An 18,636-nucleotide genomic window follows, 5' to 3' on the forward strand; every position below is an offset into this window, starting at 1 on the left:
GGTCTTCCAAAGAGTATCAAACATGGAGTAATGTCATCCAAACCCACTAATCATCAAGAAGCTTTGAACATGGCCCGCAAATTGATAGAAACGGTTGACGAAATCGTAGTTCCGGCACCTAAAGCCGAGGACAAGTCGGGTAACAACAAAAGAAAATGGGAAGCTCCCCAATCAAGCAACAACAACTTTGCCAAGAAATCTTTCACCTCCGACGGCAAGAAAGGTTATGCCGGAAATCTACCTCTTTGCAACAAATGCAACAAACATCACTTTGGCAAATGTAGTAAGCTAATTTGCCATCGGTGCCAAGGAATTAGTCATAAGGCCAACGATTGTAAAAGTGTCACTCCCGTCGCTCGAAAGTGGCCCAATGCACCAAAGACGGGCACTTGTTACGAATGTGGCCAAACGGGTCATTATAGAAATGCATGCCCAAAGAAGAAAGATAACCCCAACACACGCGGTCGAGCTTTCAACATCAACACCGAGGAAGCCCGGGATGACACTGAACTAGTCACGGGTACGTTTCTTCTCAAAAATTCTTATGTCTCTTGCTTATTCGATTCGGGTGCCGATAAATGCTTTGTATCCAAGACTTTGACTCATTCTTTTAGCACTCCACCTCTTCCATTAGATACCACTTATACCATTGAAGTGGCTAACGGGAAACTATTAAGTGCCGACACATATTACCGGGGCTGTACGTTAAACATTTTGGGTAAAGAATTTGAAATTGACTTGATACCCATGGAACTAGGAAGCTTTGATGTAATAATCGGTATGAATTGGTTAGTCAAAACGAAATCTCACATCCTTTGTGATCTCAACGCAATCCGAATTCCTATCGAGAATGGTGAACCTTTGATTGTTTATGGCGATAAGAGTTGCACCAGACTCAACCTCGTTTCGTGCCTTAAAGTTAGAAAACTACTCCGTAAGGGTTGTTTTGCGATCCTTGCCCACGTTAAGAAAGTCGAGTCCGATGATAAGCATATCGATGATGTGCCAATTGTAGGTGACTTTTCCGATGTATTTCCCGACGAATTGCCGGGTCTTCCGCCTCATCGACCGGTAGAATTCCAAATCGATCTTATTCCGGGAGCCGCACCCGTAGCACGTGCACCATATAGACTTGCTCCATCCGAAATGCAAGAATTGCAAAGTCAAATCCAAGAACTACTTGACCATGGTTTTATCCAACCTAGCCATTCACCATGGGGCGCTCCGATTTTGTTTGTTAAAAAGCAAGACGGATCCCTACGAATGTGCATTGATTATCGTGAACTAAATAAATTGACGGTTAAGAACCGATATCCTCTTCCTCGCATCGATGACCTCTTTGATCAATTACAAGGGTCTTGTGTATATTCGAAAATTGATCTCCGCTCGGGTTATCATCAATTGAGGGTTAAGGGGGAAGATGTCTCCAAAACCGCTTTCCGGACTCGTTATGGTAGTTATGAATTCCTTGTCATGCCATTTGGTCTCACTAACGCACCGGCGGTGTTCATGGATCTTATGAACCGCGTGTGCAAACCGTATCTCGATAAATTCGTTATTGTGTTCATCGATGACATATTGATCTATTCTAAAAATGAAGAAGAGCACGAACAACATCTCCGACTTGTGCTTGAACTCTTGAGACAAGAACGACTTTATGCCAAATTCTCCAAGTGTGAATTTTGGTTGAAGGAAGTTCAATTTCTTGGTCATGTTGTAAGTGATCAAGGTATTAAAGTCGATCCCACGAAAATCGAAGCCATTAGTAAATGGGAGACTCCTACTACTCCTACTCACATTCGTCAATTCTTGGGTCTCGCCGGGTACTATCGTAGATTCATCGAAAACTTCTCTTTGGTTGCACGTCCTCTAACCGCATTAACTCACAAGGGAAAGAAATTCATTTGGGCGACCGAACATGAATCCGCATTCCAAATCTTGAAAACGAAGCTAACCACCGCTCCTATCTTGTCACTTCCCGAAGGCAATGATGACTTTGTTGTATATTGCGATGCCTCGAAACATGGTTTTGGGTGTGTATTGATGCAACGAACGAAAGTCATTGCTTATGCTTCTCGACAACTCAAAATTCATGAACGAAACTACACGACGCATGATCTCGAACTCGGAGCCGTTGTCTTTGCACTTAAAATGTGGAGACACTATCTTTATGGAACCAAGAGTACTATCTTTACCGACCACAAAAGTCTCCAACACATTTTCGATCAAAAGCAATTAAACATGAGACAACGAAGGTGGATTGAAACCTTAAACGATTACGATTGCGAGCTTCGTTACCATCCCGGGAAGGCAAATGTAGTAGCCGATGCCTTAAGTCGAAAAGAAAGAGCGGTGCCTCTTCGTGTCCGAGCCTTAAACATCACCATTCACACCAACCTTAATAGCCAAATTCGGGTAGCCCAAGATGAGGCTCTCAAGGATGAAAACCTTTCACACGAGCTCTTGAACATTCTCGTCTCTCGATTCGAAATTAGGGAGACCGGACTCCGATATTACGCCGGAAGGATTTGGGTGCCTAGTTATGGGGACCTATGAAGCCTTATTTTAGATGAAGCCCATAAGTCACGATACTCGATTCACCCCGGTGCCAATAAGATGTACCACGACCTTAAACAACTATATTGGTGGCCGAACATCAAAAGGGACGTAGCTACTTATGTTTCCAAGTGTTTGACATGTTCCAAAGTCAAAGCCGAACACCAAAGACTGTCCGGACTACTTCAACAACCCGAGATCCCGCAATGGAAGTGGGAAAGGATAACGATGGATTTTATCACCAAGCTACCAAAAACGACGGGCGGTTATGATACCATTTGGGTTATTGTTGACCGTCTCACCAAATCCGCACACTTCCTTGCCATGAAAGAAACGGACAAAATGGAGAAACTTGCACAACTTTACATTAAGGAGATCGTAGCCCGACACGGTGTACCCTTATCGATTATCTCCGACCGAGATGGCCGTTTTATTTCAAGATTTTGGCGTACATTGCAAGAAGCGTTGGGAACGCGTTTAGACATGAGCACCGCATATCATCCTCAAACCGATGGACAAAGCGAACGTACAATTCAAACCTTAGAGGACATGTTACGAGCTTGCGTGGTTGATTTCGGGAAAGCTTGGGACAAGCACTTACCTCTCGCCGAGTTCTCTTACAACAATAGTTATCACGTGAGTATTAAAGTCGCACCTTTTGAAGCGCTATATGGCCGAAAATGTCGTTCACCTCTTTGTTGGGCCGAGGTAGGCGACGTGCAAATCACCGGACCCGAACTCATTCACGAAACCACCGAGAAAATCGTTCAAATCCGAGATAGGCTTAGGACGGCCCGAAGTCGTCAAAAGAGCTATACCGACAAACGACGCAACGATCTTGAATTTCAATTCGGTGACCGAGTAATGTTAAAAGTCGCGCCTTAGAAAGGTGTAATCCGTTTTGGGAAACGCGGGAAGCTGAATCCAAGGTATATTGGTCCTTTCGAAATCTTGGAGCGTATTGGAACCGTTGCTTATCGTTTAGATCTTCCGCCTCAATTGAACTCCGTTCATCCTACCTTCCATGTATCTAACTTGAAAAAGTGTCTTGCCAAACCTGATATCGTCATCCCTCTCGAGGAACTTACCATTGATGACAAACTTCATTTTGTGGAGGAACCGGTTGAAATTGTGGACACCTCCGTCAAGACATTGAAACAAAGCCGAATCCCGATTGTTAAAGTCCGTTGGAACGCCAAAAGGGGACCCGAGTTTACTTGGGAAAGGCAAGATCAAATGCAAAGGAAATACCCTCATTTATTCGTGCATTCGGAAACGCAAGATCTCGAGGAAGAAACGACTACTACGCCTACTTAAATTTCGGGACGAAATTTCTTTTAAGGAGTAGGTAATGTAACATCCCGCCTTTTTCCATTTACTTTTTCGTTTAACTATTTTAAAGTTCGTTATATATTTATAACATCTTTCGTTAATACGCGTTTTAAATTATCTCGATTAGGTAATTCACGCACCCGATTCAAACTTGAGGGACTAAAATTAACACGGGGCAAACTAGTTGACTAGGTCAACTAGTCCACCCCAATCACCACCATTCAATCCTCTTCATCTCTCTCTCTTTCTCTCTAGCAAGAACAAACACACATTTACCAAATTCATTCAATCATCATCTAAATTCGATCTAGGAGGCTTACAACAAAATAAATTACATATTCGTGATCCTCTCTCCATCCTCTTCATTTTGGTACCAACTTCATCTCGTTTGGGTAACATTTCTAAAACTCTAGATTTTCTCTAAATTCGTGTTTTTGACTTGAAATGGTGTTAGTTAGTGTCTATGGCTCATTGTGATGTCGTGTATGTAATTGGTATGCTCGATCTCGTTGTTTTAGTGTAACTAGCATGAACTTGAATTTTGGTGTGTTGTTCTTGAATTTTGGATGATCATATGTTGTTAGATGTTAAAAGTTCATGTTCTAATTGTGTTCCTAGTATCACTAGCTTCAATTTGATGTGTAGGTTGCTTTAGAAAAGTTCATGAACTTGATTTATGATTTTGGTGAATTTGGGTTAGGGTTTGATGAACTTGAAATGGACTTTTGATGCATTGAATGCCATGGATTATGGTTGGTAAGTGTTTAGTTAGATTGTATGCTTGATTACCTTCGAAACGGCATATCATTCATGTAAATTGGTTGTCCGAATCATTGAATTGCATTTATGAACTTGTATGCGATTAATGTTGAGCATTAGATGCGGTTTTGGTTGTTATAATAGGTAGATTGATTGATGAAATGTGTTTAGTTGTTTTCCTCGTCAAATTACCTTCCCAACGGTATAAAATACTTGACTTGATTGTTTGCGGATCATAAATTGTGTTTATTTGGTTTTTGGTTCGTGCACTTAGGAGTTCTGCACCAGACTTGAAATCCAACCTGGACGCCGTCCAGATACTTGGACGCCGTCCCAGTATTCAAAGCTGGACGCCGTCCAGAAAGTCTGGACGCCGTCCCAGACTTCAAAGCTGGACGCCGTCCAGAAAATCTGGACGCCGTCCAGATACACTGGCAGGCTACTGTCTTCGTTGGTCATTTTACGGAAAATGTTTGCTACGCTATGGACCTCCGATTCACATGTAACTTGTTCTAACATGCTCATATATGATTAAAAACCTCAGAAAAATAGTTCGGGACCCGACCCGACCCGAACGTGTTGACTTTTTCGTTGACTTTGACCCGGCCTAAGTTGACTTTTAATCAAACTTAACCAAATATTTGTGCAATCGTTCTAACATGTTTTTATACTTGTATCTTGCATGAAACATGACAATTTGATTCACGTGCTATTATGATCGAGTCTTAACGAGCCATAGGACTAATTGAACATCTTTGACCAATCGTGTTTACCGTTATTGATACAACCTATTGTTTAGGTCAAGACTAGCATTGTTCATTGCACACGTTTACTTGTTGAAGTACTTTACTACTCGTGCACTCAAGGTGAGATCATAGTCCCACTTTTACTCTTTTGAAACTTACATTTGGGATGAGAAAACATAAACGTTCTTTTTTTAACTAAGTGAACACAAGTACAGGAAAACAAACATTCTACATACGAGTTTAGAACAAAAATTCTCAATTCGATTATCATTAGTTACACTTGCCGGGTGTAAGCGATAACTTATGTTATATGGCCATATGGGTTTGACAAACCCTCATTCAAACGGTTCGCTACCGTTTACGAATGAAATGTATTTTCGAGAAACAGTGTACGTTCTAACACTATTGTGATGGGGTTCTATGGAAGGAATGTTAAGCATTGATAATTGGGTGCTCGTGAAACAAACTTTTGGAATGTATTACTATTATCTCATTGTTGCAAATCTTGTGGTTCACTTGTACTTACTTACTTAAACCTATGATTTCACCAACGTTTTCGTTGACAGATTTCTATGTTTTTCTCAGGTCCTTGAACGATACATGATACATGCTTCCGCTCATTATTTTGATACTTGCATTGGATGTCGAGTATATATATGCATACATGGAGCGTCTTTTGGCTACTTTTAAATTGTGTCGCATAAGTTTCAATTGTACTTATAACTTTGTAACGTAACTTGTGGTGGAACTATTCTTGCAAACTTTGAACAATCTTTACATTTGAAATGAATGCGACATATCTTTTGGTCAAACGTTGTTTTAAAGACTTATGACCACGTAACGGGACCTAAGTAGACGGCGCCGTCAATGACGATTTTGTCGGGTCGCTACATACAAGTAGTTAAATTTAATGGTGTCTTATATACTTAAAAAAAAACTATAAATTTCAAAAATATACGGGGTCATACAATTAAATTTAGTGGTGTCATGTGGGGCTGAGCAAAAAATCGCATTAACCGAACCTCATCCATATTAACCGATAAAAATCGAACCGAATTAACCGCACCAAATGTATAACCGTGGGTATGGTTAACATTTTTAAATTAACCGCACTTTATGGGTTGGTTATGAAAATGAAAGGTACCCGCACCATTTTAACCACATCCGCACCGTTTAGTACCATACATATGATTTTTTTCTTTAGGAAGAGGGTCAATTTGTCAAAATAATAAATCTCATAGGTGTAAAATCATTTTTAAATTAGAAAAAGATAACTACAATCAATTGTAGTCCCCAATATGTCATGAAATTCTTTTCAATTTGCTATAAATAAATATAACACAACATTATCGAATTAGTCAATTACGCTATGCCTTCTTGGAGTACAACCCTAAATATATACAGAGCGGCTGAGTTAGGAAGAAAAATTATAATCTCACTATCGAGTTTCACTTTATTATAGCAGCTACCGATTTCGAGATATCTTATATATTACGTGTTAAAGGTAAATATATTATTACAACTATTATTGTTATTTTTCTTTTTGATACGTCTGTATTGGTTGAGTTTGATGTAACAGTATGTTATCCTTAAATAGAATAACATAGTAGTATTGTATGTGTTAGGCCTTTGACTTATCCGATATTTTTTTTTTGAAAAGCACCTATTATTTATCTTAGTCCGATTCTCTTAATGAACAATGAAATAATATATACTAATCATATATTTAAATGTTCGATTTTATATATTAAGCACAAACACATGATTTTTTTTTCTTGTATGGTTAACCAAATTAACTATTTTATAGCTAGTGGTTAACCAATTAACGGAATTAACCAAACCGTTATTAACCAAACTCAACGGTTAAATTTATTGATTAGCCGCAATATTGGTTATGGGTGTGGTTTTCGTACCTACCCTCCCCAAACCGCCCCATGCTCACCCCTAGTTGTCATGTACAATTTAAAGAGTATTTTCTACTAAAAATTTTCAAACTAGTGGTGTCCCGTGACCCTACGGGCATACTACTAGATTCGCCTTTGTATCAAATACACCAAATAAAATGTAAAATATACAAATATTGTAAATCTGAAAATAATATACAATTTCATAATACACACTACAACGCATGAACTTACCACTATTCACGATTGATCAATAAACTAGTGAAATGACTGGAATCACAACCGTTCATAAGTGAATGTAAATGCTAAAGTCATTTAGTTTAATGACCAGTGGAACAACGGATTCCGACTAAGAAACTTATCGTTGTTTTTACAAACATATTGATGTACTTAACTTGGTCAAAATAAATTAACTACATTCATTCTCCCACCACCCTCTTCCAATTTTCATCACAATTACTATTTTCTTTGTCATAAAAGTTTACATTACAACCTTTATTGAGATATATATTTCGCATACATGTATAACGTAATTAATCCTGTAAAGAGAACTCATATTTGAATAATATAATAATATTAATAGAAATGATAGATAATTATTATTATTATTATTATTATTATTATTATTATTATTATTATTATTATTATTATAAATACTAATAATAAAGTTTATTTAAAATTGAGTATTTATATTTTGACTAATAATAATTAGTAATAACAAATGCCTGTTGAATTTTTATTTTTTTTTTAAATTAAATTATTATATGAAGGTTCTACACTATGCTTCAAAGTTTGTACATGTGTTAATGAGGTGTTTTGTAAATAATTGTACAATTTATTTTAAAATTTGTACATATGATCATGAGAGTGTTTTATCATAAGGTTGTACATAATGCTTTAAATATTGTACATATAGTCATGAGGGTGTTTTACCTTAAGGTTGTACATAATTCTTCAAATATTGTACATATAGTAATGAGTGTATTTTATTATAAGGTTGTACATAATGATTCATATATTATACAATTAACATGTTAATATTATTTGACATGTATAAAACAAATAATAAACAATCACACATAGTTTTAATCATATAACTAAACAATCGGTTTAAAATTGAAAATACAATTGAATAGCCAGATAGAGTTGCAATTCTAGATAACTTCTAAAAGTTCTAATGTAATTCGTAGAAACAAAATCAACTTGTTTGTATGGACCGAATACACGTTCAAGCTTTTATTGAATAATCTAATAAATCTTATTTTTTAATTGTAATTAAATTGTTTAATGACATCATTTTTTTTTCTTTTCTTTTAATTTTTTTTAACAAAAGAAATAGTTTATTTATAATGTCATTAAATTAGAGATTTAATAGATACTATAGATTATAAATAAGGAGTAGAGGGGATATGTGATTAATTATCATATATAAATATGGACAATTACAGTATATCATTGGTTAAAAAATCAAGAAACATCTTATTTTCCGATATAACTAGTTCCAAACTTTTTACAATCAATTATATATTAGTTATATATCCAACTTGGTATAGAATAATCTAGAGTTAATATTAAAATATTATAATGATGATGTCATTATTAGGCTAATTCCTTTAATAAGAAAAAATCAGAAAAAAGAAAAAAATCTAAGCATGGTGGGTGATGTCATTAATCTAAATAATTTTGAGTTAAAATTAAATCTTATTAATTAATTAATTATTATTAAATCTTATTAATTAATTAATTATTTTGAATTGAGTATAAGAAGGTATAAAAGCTAGGCAGAAGGAAACCAATTCTAAATTTATATTTAAAATAAAATGACAACCAATATTGTCTCATATGATTACGTGGATTGTTTGATATGCATTTTAAGTGTTTGATGAAATGTTCAGCTGACGAGTTTCTTAGTCGGACTTTGTGGTTCCACGGGTCATTAAACTAAATAACTTTAGCATTTACGTTCACTTAATACCTAAAACTGTAACGACCCAACCCGTTATCCAACCGTACACGCAGCAAGAATTTTTTATTTTTTTTTATAATAGAGGGGTGCGCGGCGCGCAGCCCCCCTATGTGCGCGGCGCGTACAAGCCATTTCAGGTTCTGTCCGAAATTTCCATTTTTCGTTTAAAGATCTTCCACTTCCCGACACTTTTAGACTAAACGCTTTTCACAACATTTTATATTTGGTAAAACTAACATGTTCCAATAATAAAACGAGTTTTACGACACCAGACCCACATCGGCCGTTTTACGACTTTCGTACAAAATACAAGTTTTCGACCACATGATTTTTAACACAAAATAAAGACCGAGCATGGTGATTGGGGATCCGCTACCCAATCCTAATCAAATCCAAAAGCACGTCTTCTAAGCAACTACGCAAGTCCACTAGTTCCCACGCTTACCCGAACCACCGCATCATGCATATCTATAAAAAATGTAAACAACGAGAGGGTAAGCTAACGCTTAGTGAGTGAGAATATACTACATACATATATATGCATAAAATGGATACGCCATACAAACAAATAATAACACATACCGGAGCATCCAAGTATAAGACTAGCATTCTAAGCATACCGTTCAACAGCTATATACAAGCTAATAATCAACAAGTAAGTTCACCAACGACGCTATGAACAACACCAACAAGCTACACCCGGAGGGTTAGCTACATCACAATAATACGATGATATATATAACAAAGCGTAAACCGCCCAAGGTTAACCCCTTAACCCAATACCGAAATGAAGATTGGCCGAACTACACGAGCCTTAGTAAATGCGCATCCACACGAGACTCCTATCTTCAATATCACAACAACATCGAGGTTGGCTGAACTACACGAGCCTTAGTAAATCCGCAACCACACGAGATCACTACCTCAATAAGATGACCGAACTACACGAGTCATCGTGAATCCGCATCCACACGTGATTCACTCCCCAAATCAAAACCCACGGTCCCGGGATTATAAAATCCACATCATCGGGGTCATCCAATTCACAACTCAATACCAACCCTTCGCCATTAGGGTTATATAATCCACATCACAAGCATATGTGATAACGTATACACAAAGTGTGCACCTCGCCCAAAGGTGGTCAACCAAAATGCACAACCGTGCCAATTGGACCTATTACACAAGTCCATCAAATCCACCTATATGTGAAGTGAGCTCTATAGCCGAGATTCACTTCACCCGACCCGCACCCATCCTACACATACATATGCACATAGGATATTAACACTCACCTTGTCGTCTTGATGAATGCTACCGAATAATCCACAACTCGCCAATGGAAGGTACCTATTCCATTATCACAATACAACAACACAATTAGGGTGGACTTACAAACTGATATTGCTCAAAATGAACATATATTTAGTCGCAATATCTCTCTTAAATAATGTGTTTTCAATTGTAATTGTGTAATTTTTAGATGTAATTGGCTTATATTTAAATGACTGATAACAAGAAGCTTAAATGAAGAATATATCAAGATATGGTCGTAAATACGCAAAGTACTAATCATCATTCGCAAAGTACAAGTTTGTAATTTATATATGAAGATGTACAAATGAAGAAATGAAGAGTACAACGGATTTAAGCTGTGATCTAAGCCAAACGTCAATGTATAAGTCAAGATGCACAAGTTACAAGAAAACAAAGCAAGAGCCCTCAAGGATTAGATAAGATGGAATGCTATTGTAGTCAAATGCCATCGATATTAAACAAATATCCATACCATTCGTTGGTTTATGAGTCATACATCATGAAAAAGTAAAATAATATTAAACATAAATGATTGTTACTACTTTAAGTTATTTAAACCAAAAGAATGTTTGAGTGGGGAAGTTAGGCCAAATATTTGGTAAAGTAATAACTTGTTAAGGAGTATTAATAAGATACAAGAAACAGTAGACAAAGGGGAGATATATCTCAATAATACTCCGTAGATGTAGGATGTGAGGGAGAGTTTTCAGTCTCAGACTGATACTCTCCGTAGTAGTAATTAATATTTACTCCGTAGTAATAAGTGTGTTATTATTTGGTATTGTACGGTATTGTAATTGAAGATTTCTACCGCGTGAAGTTAATGAAAGCTATGTATTGTACTGTAAGTTTTATTCACTCTTTTACTATATTTTGTAGCTAATTTGTTGTTATGTTTATTTAACCCAAGTAGATATGATGTTTGACTAAAAATAAGGACATGGGTAAATTAAGCTTGTACATGGTTAATATTTAAATAAAGAACGACCTTAAGGGAAATTGAGATTTTAACTATTAATGGGTATGGTAATTAATTAACTAAGTGACAACTTGTTAAAACATTACACTTATACTTTTAATTTGATATATGTATAAATAATCACATACGTTGACCGGACACGGAAGACGGATTATTTATATATATATATAGAGAATTATTCATTGAAACGGACACGTGAATGAATTAATAATTAAAAGGCTAGTTAAAATTAAGGTGAGTTATATTCAGTGACAACTGGTATAATTATTGACATACGTGACAACCGAATCATCCATTTAAATATTAATTAGTTAAAATATTTAACTATAATTATGAGGTAGAATGTCGAGGACACTCGCATTTGATACTTGTAATTGTAGGTCTATTCTGGATAACTCCAGGTAGACATATTAAATATTTTACGGGTACAAAGGAAATTTAACCAGGGTAAAAAGTAAAGTAAAAAGTCAAACATCATAGTTACGGAAGTTGAATAAACATAATACTCTTTTAATTTATTTTTATCTTGTTTAGTTAATCTTTATTTATTTTTACCATTGTAATTTTTATTTACCTTTTTACTGTCTTCTACTTTAATTTTGCCTTAGTTGTTAAGTTAATAAGTAGAAAAGCTAGAAAGACAAACCAGTCGTTAAACGGTAAAAACCCCTAAAAATTACTATTAGATATAAAAGTAAAATTAGAATCCCTAAATAGAAAATAGAAATACATAAGCTTTCCCGTGGAACGAACATCGGATTTACCCTAACTATATTACCATACGATTAGGTACACTTGCCTATAGTGTTGTAGTAAAAATTAGGTTTATTCCGTAAAAAATATAAAACTTGTAGGTTAAAAATATATACCACTACGAACACATCACAAACCAACCCAATTGACACTTAGTGCAATTTCGACCAATTGCACTTCCAAGCACGAAACGCCCTCCCAAACTAACCAGTAATCACTAACACTAGTGACAATGGTCCTAATATGCCAATTTAACCCAATCATAAGTGTTAAACACTTATCATTCTCAAAATCACCCATAAACTCTAATTTTGACTCATTTCAAAATTAGTCTTTCAAATACACCAAAATGGATTCCAACACTTCCATAATCACCAAACCTAGTGATTAAACCCAATTCCAAGTCCTAAATCATGGCCAAGTCGGTTTTCAACCCAAAACCCACTACCAACAACAACAAACCCGATTACTAGCAACACTAAACTTACTTCATGAGTTTAAATGGGTTTCTCAACAATTTAAGTTCAAACCCTAACTTGAATATCAAAATCAAACAATGAAATTCGGAGTTAGAACTTACCAAAATAACCAAAACATAGCTAGGAACGAGGTGAACAACTTTAACACTCGAGCTTTTGATCAATTCGAGCTCCTTCTTCTCCAAAACCCCAATTCTCTCTCTAGAACTCTCTCTCTCTCTCTCTCTCTCTAAGATAGTTGAGAGTGTTTGTGGATGTGAAAATGATCCAAAGTTGGATCCAAACCAGCTGATATGGCTTCAGATCCGACACAAAGTGAAATGACCAAAAAGCCCCTCATTTAAATCTAATTGAAAAAAGACAGAAATCTGTCGCAGGTAATGTGCGCGGCGCGCTCCCACAAATGTGCGCGGCGCGCATGATGCCCAAAACAGTCTGCAGCTTTTAATTTATACCCTGCTTCACCCACTATACGTACATTATTTTAACTCTATGTACCAGTAATATTTGGGTCTTACAAAAATATATTATTAAACTGTTTCGTTTAAATAAATTCGTGATTCCACAGGTCATTTCACTAGTATTATATTATATCGTCTTTAACTCAAATTTAAAATATATTCATTTTACTTTATATTTTCTTAGAAACTAATGAAATTATACTTCTCAAAAATCAATGACATTATACTTCTTAAAAACATATTCATATTCATATTCACCATCATATTTAAAACATCCAACATAAATTATATATTAATATGTTGTACTGTACAATCTGTTAATGTACAACTATAGTGAATGTGGTAAAAATTGTGGTGGAGTCAAAGACCCATGGAAATAGGTTTGACATATATAATCAGTTTTGTAAATGACGTCTGTTGTGTCCATTACGACGTCCGTTGCGACGTATTGGTGATTATTCCGTTTTGACCATGTCTCATCGTTTAATAAGTCGATCAACGGTAAAAGGTTGGGTCAAAGGCGGAAAAGGTCGGGTCAACGCGCCGCTCAAAAGTCACAAATTTGGTTAAAATCGGTCAAAATTAAGTCAAATCGATTAAAATTGACGTAGTTTAGTTTTGCTCTTTTGTATTATAAAGATAATAGCGATCATAGGTACAAACTAGTCGATGCAAGTTTTTTGACTTATATATATATATATATATATATATATATATATATATATATATATATATATATATATATATATATATATATATATAAAGATCTGATGATCTTATAGGGTTACAGTGAGACAACATGTGCGCTCTGATGAGCCTACACAGCATTCTGCTAAACACAATCGTAAACAAATACAATCAACACTAACACTATACGTTCTAATGAAAGCTACAATGTCCAAATACACCCAACGACATGTGCCTGCAATAAGAATACAAAACTGCCTACAAGTCAGTGCAACCAAGGCTGAATGAAACATCAAAAAACATCGCATCACCTAATCACAGCATATTGCAACAACCGTGACCACCTGCAAGAAAACCAAACCGTACAAATTATCCAAGCCCAAGTCGACGTCAGCAACGCAAACCTCGCTCCATAAACCCCATAATAAACTGCACCCACCGTCTACATTGTAAACCTGCCACTAAACCACCCGTCGGGCAACCCAAGAACACCCGCCTCGAGACCGCAACCAGAAAACCGAGAAGACCCCTCGTTAGCCAGTAAAACCAAGAAGACCCAAAGTGATCCACTCAAAAAACCTAACCAGTCGAAACCAAGCCTACGGACGACGAAGAAACAACCGAGAGAAACGCCCCAACAAACCAATTTATTGGCGCTTAGCAGCAAACAACCACTAAGGCAGCAACAATGTGGAACCAGTCCGCACCGAAACCAACGACGAGGAAGATGGAACGAGTGGGAAAGTGAACAAGAACACAAAAAAGGACAGGAACAGAAGCAAGTCACACCCACAGTTAAATTCCGGCGAAAATCCGTCAATAAACTGATTCCGGCCAAAATTGCCATCACTACAAGCAAGACTAAACCAAACAGGGAACACAGAGAGCCAAGGAACAAAGAAAAAAAAAACGAGATAGCATCTAAGGTTAAAGAGAAAACTTGCCATTTTGGAAAAAAATAGAGAAACAGAAAAAGAAGCCCAGCTACCCAATCCGTAAGCAGACGGAGACAAAAACAAAACAACCATTAGCCTTACACAGACTAGTCTCAGAACACCACAGGGTGTTCGTCGCCTGAAACCGGCCTGACGAGAAAGCCACCGGAGAAATATCACCGAACAACAAGCCATAACATGACTGGAAACAAGCAAGCACTTAACGGCGAGAAGAAGCAAAATCCGAAGAGCTAGCACTCAAGAAACCCCGGAGGACAGAATGGACGTGAAAAAGACGCACCATTCGTCGCCTTACCACCGGAAAAACTCGAAAGAAGACCACCGGAAAGAGCATACGACAAATCGGAAAGTGAAGGCGGTAGCGGAGTGTAAGAAAAGAAGAGGAAAGCACAAAATAAAACCAACCAGACCTCCGGCGTGATGGAAGTGAGACTCACCGGAAAACAGAAAGATGGGATCCTCCGAACCACCGGCGAGATGCCGGTGGCCGGAGGTTGGGACGAAGGCAAGAGACTACAAAACGCCTGAGAAATAGTAGATCGATGAAGGGAGAGGATAGAAAGTGGCGGCTGTAAAAAAATAAAAAATTAGGGTTACAGTAAAGTAGCGTGAGGGAGGGAAAAAGATATATGAGAAATCAATTGTATATGACTTAAAAATATATGTATATATATAAGTCAACGTCATTTAATATTCGTCTTTACCCGTCGAGACATTTTAATGTTTCCACCGTCTCAACCCAAGCATAATGTATTGCATGTTCATTGTTTTGATGAACATCTTTATAATACAATTCAATTTTTTGCCGTAAAAAAAAAAAAAAAAAACAAGCATAATGTATGTCTACGCATTAATACATTATGTTGTTTTTTTTTTTTTTTTTTTTTTTCATTCGGGTTTTTATTAAAGGTACAGACTGCCACGTCTCCCGTTTGGCCCACGTGTCTAACATCACCGACTTTGTTTCTTTTGGTTATCCTTATTTTCTTTGATTTTGAAAACTAAAGGGTTTCAATTTCTTTTCATTCCTTTCTTCATCTCGGCTTCTTCTGTTAATTATATATCAGTAAGATAAGATTCTTATCTTCCTTTTAATGTTTCTTGATTTTAACGGTTACACTTCAACATGAAGAAGACTATCTGAGTACCAACCAACACCGATAGCCTCCCTTCTCCCAGATATGTCAATTTCAAGTTTATTTCCTTTCTAATTTCCATATAATTTTGTTTTATTTAAATTTAGGGTTTAGATGTCGCTTGTTGTTTGTTAAGTGTTATGTCATAATGTATGCCCTGTTTTGCAAAACAGAAATCAGAATAGTCACAAATTTGACAACTACGAGATATGGAAAATCAAAACAAAATGTAAAAAATTTGAACTAGTTTTCTGGAATTTCATTAGTTTTCGAAGGACACAAAAAAAAAAAAACTTGTGATATTGAAAAAAGAAAAATGGAAATTAAGAGAAACTTGTCAATGACTAAAGGCTCCCTTTTGAAGACAATTGTTGGTGACATCAGCATGAACAATTGCAATACAACCATACAAGACTTATCAGATAATGACATCGTTGAGATTCTAGTTAGACTTCCAGTCAAAACGATCATCCATTGCAAATGCGTTTGCCGTGACTGGCTTAATCTTATTACCGAATCTCATTTTATCAATCTTCACATCACCAAATCACCTGAATGTTATATGCTTTTTGATGATGATTTTACTCCGGACCCACCATCTTTGAGGTTGTTAGAGATTGAAGAGAAACATGGACGCAATCATTTACACCACGATCCAATCATGAGTCTTGATCTTAAACTTGTTCCTGTTTTTCAAGATTGTCCACCGTTTGCGGTGGGGTCAGTTAATGGTTTGATATGTTTGATTGCTTATGGGCTATGGCTACAGATTTAGTAAGATTCACATATGTAATCCAATCACTCGTGAATATATGACCCTTTTAAGAAAATAGACAGTACAGAAGCACATATCGAGAATTCTTATGGTTTTGGAGTCAGTTCATTGACCGGGGAATACAAAGTTATAAGGGTTTTTCAAGATAATAGATTATCTAGACGTGTGCCATATGCCGAGATTTACACTCTTGGCAGTGGCAAATGGAGAACTCTTGGTCATGTTACTTATTTTACTTATGGGTGTAGGGGAACGTTCTTGAATAACCACCTTCATTGGAATATTTATGACTATGAAGATCCTCATAAAAAGATTTTCACATTTGATTTTGATAACGAGACGTTTCAGTTATTTCCCCCTTCTCCAGTAGGTTTGAAAGAACAATATGATGAAATGCTGGGAGTTTTAAAGGGTTGTTTATGCTGTTCTTATCGTACTTATGAGCCCTGCGAATTTACAATCTGGATGATGAAGGAATATGGTATCGGAAACTCGTGGCAAAAGGAAGTGGTGATCAATCAAAGTATTTGTCCGAATTTGGTATTAAGCTGGTTAACATTCCAGGGAAGTTTGAAGGATGGATGTATTTTGATGATGTATGATCCAGGGAATCTATTGGTATATTGTCCAGATACACGTACATTTGAGGAGACACGATTTGCAGATGTGGATGCAATCAGTTATCGTCCGAGCTTTCTTAAACTCCAAAACTTTGAATCAGAGAGTGTTTACAATTTCCCAAGTTCCCAAGGTAAACCTGTTTTATCTCTTTACGTAATGAAGCCTGTTCCTTGTGGTTTTATGATTGATATTCATTGATAGTACTTTTTTCTAATTTTATTCTAGCTTGAATATGCTTTAAAAAATGTCGAGAGATGTGACATCATGTCTTTCTTGTTTCTTCCACAGATGATGCTGGTGTTGTTTTGAATACTAATGGAGAAATGGACGATGTTGGAGAGTCATTTTGTGTATGCAATCAGTTACCGTCCTAGCTTTGTTAAACTCCGAAACTTTGAACTGGAGAGTGTTCACAATTTCTCTAGGTAAACATATATATTTCTTTACGTAATGAAGCGTGTTCCTTGCGGTTTTATGATTGACATTCACTCTCAATCCAATCTCTGACCAATTATAATAGTACCATATTTAATTCTTCGGTAGCTTGAGTTTGCTTTTAAAAGTGCTGAGAAATGTGACATGTCTTTTTTGTTTCTTCAATAGATGATGATGCTGGTGTTATTGTGAATGCTAATGGAGAAATGGAAGATGTTACAGGGTCATTTTGTGGGCAGTAGTTAAAGTGTGCTTGCAAAGTTATGTTAATCTCTTATTATGCTTTTGTACCATCTATAAATAAACTAAGCTTTTGTGGTTGTGGGGGCTCTTTATCGTAACCGGATAAACGGGTATGGTTTTTCGTTGTTCAGGCTCTTTATCGTTATGATGATATTGGTATCACTATTTCATAATGTATCTGATATTAGTCAATTTCAGATGGCAGTAGCAGACTGAACACAGGACTATAAATTATAACATTGAACCCAATCGAAAGTTAAAACGAAATAAATATAATAACTGAAACCATATCATTTCAAATTAAAGCTAAAAAAAAACCTGGCTTGAACCAAGCCAAAAAATGCAGAATGCATGTAAAAGTTTAAAAATGACATTCAAAATCCTTTTTAAGTTCAATTGGCTCAAAATGCGGTTTCGGATCTGAAAAGCCAAAAAAACAAGTAAATGAATGTTTACTTCGTAACTTTCTTGAATGGCTTGTAAAGCACTGCTGTCACAAATTTGGTGTGAAATCCTTGAGTTGAGCTCAAA

At 36.2% G+C, this 18,636-nt stretch overlaps 2 protein-coding genes across 2 annotated transcripts; both read left to right on the forward strand.

The window, feature by feature from the left end:
• Positions 1–16,347: 16,347 nt before the first annotated feature.
• On the forward strand, positions 16,348–16,806 carry LOC139887992 (putative F-box protein At3g10240). The gene has a single exon (XM_071871032.1). It carries the CDS (start codon positions 16,348–16,350, stop codon positions 16,804–16,806), a length of 459 nt encoding a protein of 152 aa, XP_071727133.1.
• A 40-nt stretch (positions 16,807–16,846) lies between these two features.
• Positions 16,847–18,232, forward strand: LOC139891030 (uncharacterized). Its single transcript, XM_071873957.1, has 3 exons — positions 16,847–17,557; positions 17,716–17,852; positions 18,031–18,232. The coding sequence occupies exons 1-2, from the start codon at positions 17,200–17,202 to the stop codon at positions 17,799–17,801; spliced, it is 444 nt and encodes a 147-aa protein (XP_071730058.1). The 5' UTR covers positions 16,847–17,199; the 3' UTR covers positions 17,802–17,852; positions 18,031–18,232.
• Positions 18,233–18,636: the final 404 nt, after the last annotated feature.

This window comes from Rutidosis leptorrhynchoides, chromosome 2, assembly GCF_046630445.1.
Source record: "Rutidosis leptorrhynchoides isolate AG116_Rl617_1_P2 chromosome 2, CSIRO_AGI_Rlap_v1, whole genome shotgun sequence".
Classification (NCBI taxonomy): Eukaryota; Viridiplantae; Streptophyta; class Magnoliopsida; order Asterales; family Asteraceae; genus Rutidosis; species Rutidosis leptorrhynchoides.